Source organism: Anastrepha ludens, chromosome 4 (assembly GCF_028408465.1).
Source record: "Anastrepha ludens isolate Willacy chromosome 4, idAnaLude1.1, whole genome shotgun sequence".
NCBI classification, from domain to species: Eukaryota; Metazoa; Arthropoda; class Insecta; order Diptera; family Tephritidae; genus Anastrepha; species Anastrepha ludens.
In genome coordinates, this window is record NC_071500.1 from 21,472,330 (window position 1) to 21,487,209 (window position 14,880).

Genomic DNA, 14,880 nt, shown 5'->3' on the forward strand with positions numbered 1-14,880 from the left:
AAATAAAACATGTTATTTAACAATAAAAAATATATTTTAAATTTTTTTCTGTAATGGAAATACCATAATATATATTTTATATTTTAATATTTTTTTTTGGCTGCTGTGAGTCCCTGCAGTATATATAGGGATATTATATTATTCGTTGCCATAGACATAATTCAGTACTGCCATTATTAAAATATATACAACAAAAGAGTTTTGTTTGATGCGCAACTTGCCAAGTGATAGATAAATCGAAAACAGCTGATGCAATAAAAACACTATGAACAAAAAAAAAGAAAAAACAAAATTACTATTGTATTTTTTTTTTCGAATCGATATACCCGCGTAAATTTAATTGGAAAGTCTGCAGTATTTTTTTGTTATTTACTAATTTCAAAAGGTTTTGAATACTAAACGGAAATATTTAAATTTCAATAAACAAAATTAGCCAAACATTTCTATTAGGTAATTGAACAAACTGCAGTAAGTCGCTGCTTTTATTGTCCCCCTCAACAGTGTAGCCAAATACAAAACCAAATTTATGTGTATGTATGTTTTAAGTGTGTGAACATTTTTTAATAGCGCATTGTATGTTAAGAAACAACCAGCTGCTGCTTTTATACATATTTGATCATCAACACACTTGAGATCAAAGTTGACCATTGTTACAAATGTGTGTACGAGTATATAGCAACCAACAGGTGAATAGGCAATTGCGTGGTGAAATTGAGCAGCCAAAAAAAAAAAAGCAAGCAAACAGCTGCATAATTATAAGTACAGTGAAGTAATTTAAATTATATTTTAGATTCGTCCTTCTTTAGTATTAAAAACAGTTGAGTAACACCTGTGTATGCAATTGTAGGCAATGAGGCTGAACGACATACATTGGTTTTAGGTTTGGCAGCCGCATCGCACATTGAGACAACGCTGCCACTTAGACCACGAAATGGGTCCGTTGTGAAAACGACATCCATACGTTTTTATATTTTACTCTTAACAATACATATGTATGAACTTCCCACGACATTCGGTTCAACGTTACCGAAACGACCCGAATTTATATCCGGTCAAGGACTGGCACTTCGGCACCAAACATTTATGGGGAAAGCTAATGCTGTTACAACAGCTGTTAAAGTGAATGCATCAACCTGATCCAAGGCGAATTTATTACAGGTGACAGCAAACACGTATAAGTAAAACCCTACATGTATTTGTTGTTGCGTTTGGGCCAAGCATCACGTCAAAATCAGCAAGCAAATGTAAACATACGAATGTAAACATACCAATACATACAAACAAAGCATATCATTTTGACGTAAGCCATACCTACGGCGAAAAATTCAGCTGGGTGAATGCTGTCACCTTAATAAATCCACCTTGACCTGATCTATGCTTCGTATGGACAAATGTAGGCCGACTGGGATCAATAATATTGCAAACTGCGGCAGAAATAGCCTTCATTCTGTAGGGAGCGTTATGTGAAAGTTTGAAGCAGAATGTCAGCAGACTGATCGTATTTTATCAGTGTGACCTCTGACATGATCTATCTACTCTAATTGCTTTTTACTCTTTTTCCCCCGCTTAAGTATCATATTGTTTATAAATATGCGTGATTTACGTGGCATTTTATTAAATAATAAAACGGCTGTAGATAATTTAAGGGGCGTTGATAATTAAAAATTTACTTGATGATAAGAAATATGAACACTGACAGCTCGTTGATAGCAGCAATGCCTTAAAATACCACGAGACTACAAGTCAGTATATTTTTCTTAATCTGTTTTTTTTATAATTTTTTCATATTTTTCATATCACCATTTATCGACAAAATTATTGAAGTCCGCCAAGTTTCTCAATCTACGTGCGATATCACTGTGAGTTGGCGGACATAGAGTACCGGCACTAATAGTTCATATCATATCTTGCAATATACTAGCTTCTCGAGAGCGATGCCATATCGAGAAGACATAAGTAAACATCTCGACCTAGTACGGCCGGAAAAGAGGTACATGCGCTCCGTCCAACTCAATTCAGTCCTAGGTTAATTGAAGAGAAGAAGGCACAACAGATCGTAAGTTTAATGTTCCAACCTTTATTCATTCAATCATATTCTTGAAAACACGATGTATAGCTTATTATTAATCTAAAATTAATTATAATACATTTTAAGTAAGCATTTTTTTAATTGTTACAGTTATTCAAAAATATCTATGCAAATGGTCATCAGATTGGGCGTACTTTTCCGAATAGGATTGACATTTTATCATGGAAAGACTTACATCTCAACAAGGATTACAAATCGTATAATTGTCTCAAAAAAGGGTTCGTGAGGGCCTGAGCGCGCAGGTCAACTTCAGCCCATTTTTGGCTTAATGGCTACGTTAATAAGCAAAATTGGGCTGAAGAGCAATCCCAAAGCATTCAAGAAAAACCTTTACATCCATTGAATACAACCGTTTGATGCGGCCTATGGGCTGGAGGAATCATCGGTCCATATTTCTTCAAAGACGAGGCTAGCGCAAATGTCACAGTAAATGGTGAATGCTATAGCGTCATGATAAACATGCCATGACTTTTAGAGGCCGGAAATTGAAGACCGTGATCTCCACAACATTTGGTTCCTACTTGCTATAAAGCCCGGAAGTAATTACTTACAATTTATGCGTCGTCGTTTCGGTGAGCTGATTATTTCTCATCTCGGACCAATGGATTGGCCACCAAGGTCGACTTTTATTTGAGGGTGTATGTAAAGTCTAAACGCTTCTTGGATAAACTAGCTTCGATTGGGGTATTAGAAGCCAACATTACTAAAGTTATTCTGAAGTTCGACTGAAGTACTCCAGCGAGTCATTCAAAATTGGTGTTTACGGATGGCCGAATTACGGCGCAGGTGCGACAAACACTTGAAAGAGATTATCTTTATAAAATAAGGGTCATGAATAGTTCTATACAAAATTAATAAAGATTGCCCAATAAATTTGAATCTTCGTTGTTTACTTTCAATTTAAAATACCTCTAAATTGATCACCCTTTACATACATATATCTCCCTAAATTATACTACAGTCGGTCGCGCAAATAAGATTTGCGTATATTGAAAGTTTATTACCTAATTCACGTTTTATGAATTACTACCTTCAAGTGCAGGGTGGTTCGAACAATTTTTTTTGTTTTTTCATACATTTTTGTTAAGATAACAATAACAGTTGTTTCCCCGCTGAAAATATTGACAGATAGATATTGGCTTTCCATATCATATCTCCGCGGAACGCAATGACTTTTAAAGTCAATGAGAATTATGGAGGAATTATAAACCATTTTTTTGGGGCGGGAATTTAAGAGATGGACTTGGACGATCTTTGATTTTAGCAAAACGGCGCGCCATGCCACCATCGATCTCAAGTACGTTGTGATGAAGAGCCGATGTTATGCAAATAATCCACTAACAATTCAGGTCCTTAAGGCGAATACTGACCATAGCAATCGTAAGATAGACCCAGAAACTGTCATCAAGGCCTAGGAAAACTGCGTTCATAGGATAGGCTACTCCGTTTCGATAATACTCTTTCGGGTTAATCCAAAAATATACCGAAAGAAAATGATTTTTGCAAACTTCGTAAAAGAAACCACGCATGGACTACAAATCTGTGCGTCTATCAGCATTTGAAAACAGCTTATTTCTGTTTGTTCACTGCGGGTTCCAGTAATCGACAAAATTAGGCTTATACGAGCACAAGCAACGTTTAAGTTAAGACACATTAAACTGCTAGCAGCAGCAGGGTTGCAATTTTAATTTTTTCTATTTATTTAGCCTCTAAATTGTTAAATTTCGTTTAAATTACTCTAAACTTTCAAACTTTGTTTATAGATTTTTACAATACATTCTTTTTTTGCTCTGCTGCTACTACCTGTTTAATGTGCCTTGGTTTAAGTATAACAGCACACGAGGATGACATCTTTCAAATACTTCAAGACAATTACTTACACGACAGCACTACATTTGGGGTGCAGGAATTCAATTGCCGACGTCGTCAAATAAAGTCTATTCCTAATTTGGCCGGCGCCAGTGAGCCGATGTAGTGCTGCCAATTCAAATCGACTGATATTTATTTAAAAAAAAGCATAAAATAATTATGCTCCATTAAATGAAATAACAATCAATGATTTTAAGCAAATAACTTAGTTTAGTTTCTTTTTCTTACACTAAAGGTTTGCTATAGCGCTGCCGCTTCGAAAATTTTAAGCAAGTGGTTTTATGACGACATTTGTGAAAAAAGAAATTTGTCGCCCCTCACTTCGTGAAATGTCATCTTCAAATGTATTTATACCTAAGTACATTACGGACCCATATCAATATCACTGATACCTTTCTTCTTAAAACTGTCAAACTTGTGTGGACAAGGCTCTGTTCCACAGATTACTTGCATGACTCAATAAAGTAAAAAATATAAATTCAAAATTTTGTGATATATGCCAAACTATACAAGCCCACAGTCACCTGGGCAGGTTGGACAAAAGGTTGTGCCATGTATAGTATGGTTGTACAATAATACAAACGATTTCCATGTTGGCCCAACGGTTGCATGAAAATTAAAAACTTTTATTGTATTGTAATTTTTGGGGGGAGGAGTTAGCGGTGGTGCAAGGAGTTTGAACGTGTATACGCAGATTGTACAACCAACTTGGCTTACGGTTTTCTTTATAGATATTTACACAGAAAATAAATTTAAACAAAATAAAAATAAAAAATTAGAAAAAAAATTAATAAATTAAACAAAAAAATTAAAAAATATTTGAACAAAAAAAAATTATTAAAAAAAAATATAATAATAATTAAAAAATAATAATAATTAAAAAATAATAATAATTAAAAAATAATAATAATTAAAACAATTATAATAATTAAAAAAAATAATAATAATAAAAAAAAATTTTCTTCAACTATGATTATTGAACAAATTCCATTTCCGAATGGGGTTGGCTTTCCATTGCTACCACGATAAATTTACTTATAATGTCTAAGTGCGTAGATCGAATTTGAAAATTATAACACACAAATGTAGTCACTATATCAGCCCTTTGATTTATAGTACTTTTTAAAAGCTACCATTAAGAATTAATAGTAATATTTAACGTTAAATATGTTTAATTTCTGCACAAGCCTGAACAACATTCCCTATTACAGACTCTTATTTTACTTAAATACAAACACAGACAAGTAACAATATTTATTTATAAACCCTCCTTATTAATTCAAGATATGATTTAAAGATATTTTTACTCAATAATACTACGAGTTTTATTAAAATTCGTTTATTATAAATTTTGTTCTAAACGTTTGTAATACCGTGCAAATTAAATGTGCGAGACAACTGTCAAAGGAACGATAGTGAGAAAAGAATAAAGTGAAACCCAAAAAACTCAGTCAACCGACAATGAGGTTCGATATAACTTTTGTAGTTTTTAAAGAGTTAAATTAACCTTTGACCCTCGGTATATCATTATTTCCGAAAATAGTGAAAATTTGGACTAAAAAATCGCGATAAAAAATATTTTCACAAAAAGTGAATATTTGGAATACAAAACCGCGCGATGAATCGATAAATCTCTATTTTCAAAATAGTCAAAATTTGGACTCAAAAATCGCATGATTTTTATTCCAAATTTTCCCCTGCGGCGCTTTTTTGTTTCGAAATGCACAGATACAGGGCCGTCGGGGTAAATCCGGAAAACATTTCGAAAGCTCTGGAGCAGTAGCGTTAAGTCGAAAACCGCTGATAAAGGGACATATTTTTAGTGTATTGTTTCCCGATTGACATTGGAGTGCCGGAGTAAGTACTAGTGAAACGATGAGTCGAGAGCAGGACAGAAGAGCTGCGATACTAAAGTCACTTCGCGCCGGAAAAAGCCCTAAAGAGATAATTGAGTGTTTGGCTACAAAAAAAAAAACGCAACCCTGGATGGACCGCGTGGCTGCTGGAAGAGACTGTGTTTCAGCAGGACTCCGCACCTGCTCACAAGGCAAAGAAGACTAAGGCTTGGCTCCAGAACAACCTACCCTACCACTGGTCACCAGATTTTTGGCCACCTTCAGCCCAGACTGCAATCCTCTTGATTATTACGTGTGTGGCACAGTTGAAGCAAAAGTTAACGCGAAGCCTCATAACACTAAGGACGCTCTGAAGACAACCATCGAGGAAGTGATGACACAATGGACAAAGAGGAGGTAGCTCGCGCATGTGGGCGCTTCAGGCCCCGGGTGGAGCAGGTAATTGCACGAGATGGAGGTTACATTGAATAATTTTCAACTATGATATGTGTACTCACATTATACAAAGTTAAGTGCAAATAAAATTATTTTTGAGTAAATATCCAATAGTTTTGTTTTTAAGTTCAACATTCCGGATTTACCTCGACTGCCCTGTACACATGTTACAAAAACAAAAATATATTTACAAATAGTGAAAAATTGAAATAAAAAATCGAACGTCCTAATTTTCGTCTGTGGCGCATATTTGTTACAAAAACAAAAAAAAAATTATAAAAATAATAAATTTTTCGCCAGTGTCACTTATAAATTTTTCGATAATACAATATTTTCATAAATAGTATGAATTATAAAATCTAACTTAAATGCTTGCCGGGTTAACAATTGCTTTTTACAGTTCTCTTTAACGATATTTCAGTATAAGATGCAAATATGGTCGTAAAAACCTAATTTTTAAGCTTCTTCTGGGGGTTCTATAGCGATCCTAGGAGGTTGGGACTTTCAGCGTTATAATGGTGTGACCTTGCTCTTTCTATTGGGTGTGATGGGTGGTGCCACGCCCCCTATCCCTGCGCCCCCATCCAAATATATCGTGGTAGTAATGGAAAGTTTTCCCTCAATCTTCACTACCACGAATATGAGAATAATAAAGTTGGGAAACGCGTTGTATATCTTATTGGAGCGTGTATACTCTACATTGCAATTTGGTCAGTAAGTAACTAAGACATGTGCAGCAGTTGGGCAACAATCAAACATTTTTCTAACAATCTGATAACGTAAACTTCAACTAGAGATGACTAGCCTGATAATAGAAACAAAAACGAAATTTTATACTAAATTAAAGTTCTGCTTTTTGGACAAATTTAAATCTCAAAATCAAATGCTGTGTCGAAATGGACTCATTCTGGCTGGCCTATAAATCCTTTCTGGTTCAGTATTGTAATATTTGTAAGGAAATTAAAACATATATTATACTCGTACATACACATAAATACGGCACAAGTCGCTTGCAATTGAACTTGCAAAGTGTGTATTTTTGTTCACTGTACTACACAGGCCAAGGCGAATTTATTACAGGTGACAGCAAACACATATAAGTAAAACCCTACATGTATTTGTTGTTGCGTTTGGTGCAAGCATCATGTCAAAATCAGCAAGCAAATGTAAACATACGAATGTAAACATACCAATACATACAAACAAAGCATATCATTTTGACGTAAGCCATACCTACGGCGAAAAATTCAGCTGGGTGAATGCTGTCACCTTATTAAATCCACCTTGACACAGGCGCATGCGCAAGCTGCAAAAACAAACAAAAAAGAAACGGCAAGGCAGATCTGAATTCGCCTACGGCTGAAGTGAGTTCAACATTCTCACCACACCCACCTTTCTCATCCAACTACAAAATTTTCAATTTTTCCCATACGCTAAGTGGAAATACGTAGCTATACAACAATGTGCCCCTCACAATTTACATGCGCGGCAACAATAAGCAAATATATTAAAAACAAAAAAAAAACCACCTCGACCGATAAGGCAATAATGCCTTTTTCATCGGTTTTTTTCTTGTGTTTCTAGAACCCAAATAAGTACACACATATAATAGTAAACAATAAATTTCTGGGAATTTGTATGAGCAATTTTGAATTTCACTGGTACTCAGATAAAAACACTTTGCGCCAGTTCAGAAGCAGTACGCAAATTGTAGAAACAAATTTAATAATCGGTATATTTAATTACATTAATGGAAAATAAAAATAGACGCACCCAAGAGTAGTAATTTCACCTCTGTAGCCGCACGTTCGCCATCCATTCGAAGCGCTCGATCGATGCTTTTCGAACGTTCCACCGCCTCCTTATCGCGCGATGCACTCACAGCACAACCCATTTTTGCTAGTTAGCGGCACTTTAACACGACACTTTACACTTCACTCGGCAAAAAGAGATCACCACCAATAAATGATTTATGCTTGAACTACAACGTCAGCCAAGTGTTCACAAAACACAGTCTCCGATTTTAATTGCAATTAGGCCTTCGCGTGTAAGCTTGTCGATTTTATTTTATTTTTTTTTTAATATTTAATTTTTTGTTCAGTTTTTCGCCAACTCCTCTTTCACGGCGCACGCGATTCTTTTCCTTTCCTTTTTGGTCGTCGCGTCTGCGCGTATCCACTTTCCTTGCTGCTTCTGCCAATCTAGCAGCTTTCCTTTTGCTATATTTCACTATTTCTGAGCTTTAGATTTTCACTTTTCATGTGAATTTGTTGCACTATTCGCTCTGATTTGCAAATGCACAATTTATGATTCACCACTCGCTAGCTTGTCTCACAAAACAAATCATCCGACCACTTAACACCAAATTAATATTTCATCAAATGCTCGCGTCATACTGCTGATCGAAACCAGTGTTGCTATTTCAATAGGGTGAAAAATGTGTTTCGAGGCGAGTAGGGGAAATATGTGAAAGGGAGATTTACGAAATGGCTTTACTTATGCTGTTATTTAAATTGAAATCTAGGCATTTATTGTAATTTATACATATTATCAGTTTACAAACAAAATATGATTTGAAGTCAGCATTTCCTTGGAAGTTGACTAATTTTATGGGAAATTTCGCAATGCTAGTAACTCTTATCAACCCTATCGATCGATGTGCAGTGTTGGCATCACTGTTCTTATGTTTCACAGCGTATTCACCACTCCATCTGGCGATAATTAGTTTGATTTGCTAGAAAAAAACTAGTAAACATACTTTATTAAACAAATTTCTAATTGTCTAATTAAGTCTTGCGTCTAAAAACATTTACTACCGACCAAAACAAATTTGTTTGCAAGGAATGCATATCGAATGTGGGGAGTTGACATTCGGTTGTGTTCTTTGCTAAAGTGCCGTTGATTTATGAAAATGTGGTGGAAAAGTGTTAGTTTATGAAGTTGGCTGCCATTGCGTAACCAGGTCATGTTCAATTAGTGAGTTCTGAAATATAAAAACGATTTATTTAAACAATTTCAATTGTAATTTATACTTATTTTTATGGGCATATCGTTACAAAAAGTACCACTTTTACGAATAGGCAGTTGCATGGACGAAGGGGTTGTATACAAATAGAGTTTTCAAAAAATCAATTTCTTCTAATTTTTTTAAGGGGACAGATACCTGTAAACGGCCATATTTTCCCTGATTTTCATTAAAATTATTTAAAATGAAGAAGTCAAAATATTTTTTTTTCAAAATTGGCATACGTTAAAATAATATAATACAATTTTTTTTTTTTTTAATCATTTAAAATGGCGGATGTGCACTCAATTTTTACGGGAAGGTCACAGCGGGGCTTCTCAATCGGTGGACATTGTAGCATCGGCGTCACTGACCTGAATACAAAAAGCCTAAATTTTTTTGGTTTATTAATGTCATAATTTCTATCTGAATTAACAATAAATGAAAAATAAAAATTCGCGGAATAAAATGCTTAAAAAAATGAATTTTGGGGCGAATTTTCCTAGTATTTTTGCTTCGATAAAATTATTTTTTCGAAAACTTGAAACACATGGAAAGTGATATAAAAAAGATGTGTGCCAAATTTCAGAGAGATCGGTCAATAATTTTTCGAGTTATCGAGTACGCCAATTCGAAAAATATAGTTTTGCGAATAATGCTTCTAAAGTCGGCAACGTAACTATGCCTCTCTCAGCGCTCGAACGCAAAGAATAGAGTCGTCACGGTTGACGATCTATAATATAAGAAATACAGGGTTTGATTGAAAAATAATGCGCCTTATTTCTTTTAAGCAGTTTTATTAAACCTTTTGGCTTATACAACTAATCTTCTTCAAAATAGGACCCTTGAGCGCCAATACACCGCTGGTAGCGTTCAATTCGGCTGTTACAGTTTTTTGGATCGCCTTCTTGGGTCGTGGCGACTGGCTCGTGTGCCACTCCGCACTCCCTCTTTTGCCCTCGGGATCGTACTCAAAGCACCAGGTTTCATCTCCTGTGATACAATTGTCTAAAGTTTTATCCTGTTCGTCACTTTCCAATACTTCACGACTCTTTTCCACACGCAATTGCTTTTGTTCATCAGTCAAAACCTTTGGAACCAATTTGGCACACACTTTGCGCATTTCAAGTTTTCCGGTCACGATTTCCCCCACATTGTAATAAGTTAAATTTAACTCTTCACTGATCTCACGTAGACTAGCACGACGGTCAATGTTCAAAAATTCACGAACCCGGTCATATCTTCGTCTGTTCGCGTCGTCGAAGGCATTCTAGATCGCTGTTCCTCTTCGACGTCCTCCCGGCCTTCCTTGAACGACTTGTGCCATCGTTTTACCTGGGCACTGGACAGAGATTGGTCCCCGTAAGCCTCCTTGAGTAGCCCAATGGTTTCGGTACTCGTTTTATTTAGCTTTACGCAAAATTTGATCGAGTAACGTTGCTCCAACGATCGCTGCATTTTTGCCACTGCAAAATCCTAATACACAAAATCCTAAAACAGCTTTCACGCGCGGAGCGGTTTCTAGTGGAAGGGGAAAGTCCAACGATAATTTTCCCCCACCAGCCGATTCGGTTAATCGCTTGGCAGACGCTCCGCGCGGGAAGTCACATTACTTTTCAATCAAACCCTGTACTTAAATTTACGTTCTAAACTTTTTTTGACATATTTTTTTTTTCGAAATTTTACAGGTATCTGTCCCCTTAATGCACATATACTTAAGAATACACACAGAAAGTTTAATATCGTTCCGGTGAATATTTTCGAAATTACACGCAAATTTCAAAAGGCGTTTCAGAGAGCTTGAAAGTTATTTTCAAAATTTAAACGCGTTTTTCTCAAAATGGAGTTTTCAAAGTCGGTGACCAACATTATTCCAAAACGGCTAAACTGATTAGTCTCAAATCTTAACACGAGCTTCTTAAATATATTTTTTAGTATTATAATATAATTAATGGAAGTTTTTTTTTCATCGATAAATATTTTTTTTATAAACAATTTAAGGCCCCAAGTTCGGTTTTTGAGAAACCGCCGTCTTGTAAAAAAAATTTATTTTGCTTATTCCTTCGATTAATGACTAGATTCAACATTACTTTAACGAAATCTGTTTGGTTTTTTTAATTTCAGAGGATCAAGTTCAGAGATATAGTGGCCACCGCAAAACGTCTGAGAAGAGCTCCCGCTTCAGCAGTAGCTCCTTTCCAAATAAATATTTTTACTAATACATACTACATCTTAAAATACCGTTAAAAGTAACATAATATGTATACAAATTTTTAGATCAATAAATTTAAAAGTATTCTCGGAAAAATTCTGGAAAATTCGCTTTTTTTCGGCCTTCTAACTGTATATAACCCCTTGGGGAGAGAAAAAAAACAGTGCTTGCTTTAATATTCTGGTATTTTTATTATAATTTGCAAGTAGTGTAGACATAGATGCCATCATAATAGAGCAATTCGTATATTTGTGTAACTCTAATTTGGTTGATTCCGGGTACGCTACGCACCGCGGACTAAAAACATTAAATTATTTGAAAGTTGCTAGTAAAATTCGTCGCCACTATACCATAAAAATGTTCTCATAAAAACCATCTACCTTTTGTTGGTACATAGAAACGTGCGTCCGTTATGACAATATGAGCACGAACCAAAATTGGTGTGGAGAGAATTCAGAAGGTGAGAACATCAGACCGTTAACAGTCTCTCAGCGATTTTGAAGGGATCAATTGATTTGCTGAAGTAAGAGAGGTGAGTGACAGCGATTTATTTGCGACAAAACAGAGATTGTGTGTTGATGTAAGAAAAAATCCACGTAACCATTGCTCATATTACTTCGTGTCTTTTTTCAAGAAAAACTAATTGGAATAGCGTAAGAATATGTGTGAAATGGGCAGGCACAATTCTGCTGCCGAATCCTCTATGACGTCTCAGCCGAAGTTAGCCTCACAATTTTGCTTCGGATGGGCAAACCTTGTAATCTATCATCCTTGCAAAATAACTAACTACGACTTAGAGAATATAAAAGGTGGTGCCTACCGAAAACCGATACTGTTTTAATGACGAATTTGACAATTGAGTAACGTCAGTACCGAAAATAAACAAACCCCTGTGTTTTTTGTGTTCGCGACTTATTCTATCATTCTTGGCTTTCCACTCACTTTCAGAAGACTTTAATGCTACGCCATTAGGCATAAGCTATTACGGCAGTCGGCTACCGGATTTATATCTGGGCCAAAAATAGCAGCAGCATTCCCCAAATTGGTAACATTTGAACTGATTAGCGTTTGAAGAGTTTTTATCACCCCTAAAAATGATCCGGGTTGTTCTCGTGAGAATTATACACCACGAAAATACCCTTGATTTTTTCTTAACAGAATAGGCAAAATAAACAGCGAAAAAATTTACAAAATGTCTTTTATTCTTTTAATTTGCTCCCTGTAAAGTTTACATTTTTTATAGAAAATATTAAATTTGAAACGATCAATCAAATTCTTCGAAACCATTAGGCCTGTTGAAAAGTAATGTATGCCTATGTACATATTCTGCAGGGACGCCGCAGGATGGTGTCCTTTCGCCTCTCCTTAGACTTGGTTCTAATGGTATAGGGACCGTTTCCTTTAGTCATAATTGAGATCTTGGAACGGTCATTTGCTGTACTCTGTCGCTGGGCTACCTCTTGTGGGCTCAGAGTATATTCTGATAAAACGGAGCTAGTGCTATTTACTAGAAAATATAATCCTCCAAACTATAGACTTCCCATATTAAATAACCACGTTCTTCCGCTTTCATCGGAAGTTAGGTATCTTGGAGTGATACTTGACTCCAAACTCTATTGGAAGCTCTACATTGAAATGCGGGTAAAGAAGGCCAGTAAAGCTTTTTACTCTTGCAAATCTGTGCTCGGCAAAGAAGGGGAACTCACGTTACAGGTCATTCTCTGGATGTACAAAACTGGAGAGGGTGCAAAGTACGGCTTGTGTTGGCATCACCGGAGCATGTGGAACTTGTCCCAGTGCTGCCCTACGTTTTATGTTAATTTCATCGCTGTTCGGAGTGCAATCAGGTTAAAGGAGGTTGGAGGCAATCTCTTAAAGGATTTGGTAGCGTTTTTAAGCAGTTAACACCGCATTTCTCTGAACTTCGTTCTTGAGGGTCCCGCCCGGGCAATCTTTCCAAGTAGGCAGGATTGGAACGAGGGGTAAATCTGTACGGATGCTGGTACCTCTGTCTTTACTGACGGTGTCACGATGGAATCGGGAGTCGGAGCAGGGGTTTTCACTAAATCAGCCAATTGACCTATTTCCTTAAAACTGGCGAATATTGCTAGTGTTTTTCAAGGAAAAGTCTTTGCGATCCAGCAGGTATGTAGAATACATACATAGAGAACGCGGGAGCGAGGGAGATATAAACATTTTTTCCGATGGTCAAGCCGCGATTAAGGCATTGACGACGCCATGGTGCAGATCGGAACTGGTCAACTCCTGTAAGGGGGATCAGAGTTACAGGGCATAGGAATATAGCGGAAAATGAAATTGTTGAATAGCTTGCCAGGATGGGATTGATTGAATTGGCCTCAGAGACCTCCTACCCGGTTATCGGCATCTCCCTGACTGTTGCTAAAGGTCAATTGTACAACTTATTTCTTTAAGAGAAGGAGTCTTGTGAGCCTTTTTCAAGAAAAGTGTCGTTAAAAGACATCCAAAGAATGCAGTAGCATTAAAAACTGCAAAAATTGAGGAATGACAGAATAGTCCGAGCGAATTAGGAGAGAAGCCTGCAAAATGTTATTGAAGCTAAAGCTATTTAACAAATATTAAATTAATCAAAAAATTACGTACTCACATCATGTATTTAATAAAAATAAAGTCAGTTTTAAAGTTTGTAGGTAAAACAGTTTATCGACAGTGTCGAAATACTGTGCTATTTATTTTTGTTGCTTTAGTTGTTTTTTTTCCACAGAATTTGAAGTATTTTTTTATTAATTCCCTTTAAATGCTGTGAATAAATATGAATCACTACAAAAAAGGAGTCAAACATAAATAAAGAGTGCTATTTTTGCTATTACAGTCGAAAACTAAGTTTATTGTCTATGTCAAAAGTCATTACAGACTGTACATATTTTGAGATTAATTTGGATTTTCTTCCGTGTAAAAAATTTTGATTTTGTCACCAAACAGAACTGACTACATAGTTCAATTTCCTTTTCTTATTTCTTCACGCTTAATTTCTTCAATTCTTAAGGGGTCCCGGTGGTCTAGAGCTCTAAAATTTAGGGTATTTTCAGGAATTGTTTTTTACAATGAAAAAAAAAAAACGAAAAACGATATTTACATTTTTTTGGCTTTTTATTTAACTTCTATTACATACAAAAATGAAAAAATGAAAAAACAAATTTATTTTAATAATTGTAAAAATGGCGCTGAAGTCGACCCTCCCGAAAAATTGGATCTGGACGGAGTTGTCCATTTTGGCACTTCTATTTATCTGAAACACAAAAACCAAAAAAATTATTAATCAGTATGACTGTAGATATGTCCCGTACTAGAATAAAAAATAAAATTGACAAAATGGCGCGGTTTTGAATTTTCACTTTAAAAATCGGGTATTTTCAGTTTTTTAATCAAAAAAATA

The 14,880-nt window shown here is 35.7% G+C and overlaps 1 protein-coding gene across 1 annotated transcript in view; it reads right to left on the reverse strand.

The window, feature by feature from the left end:
- Positions 1–8,838, reverse strand: part of LOC128860389 (G protein alpha i subunit) — a 49,504-nt gene extending 40,666 nt beyond the window's left edge. The window contains exon 1 of the mRNA XM_054097885.1: positions 8,023–8,838. Coding sequence (XP_053953860.1) covers positions 8,023–8,143 — 121 coding nt within the window. The 5' untranslated portion in view covers positions 8,144–8,838. The remainder of the gene's footprint in view (positions 1–8,022) is intronic.
- Positions 8,839–14,880: the final 6,042 nt, after the last annotated feature.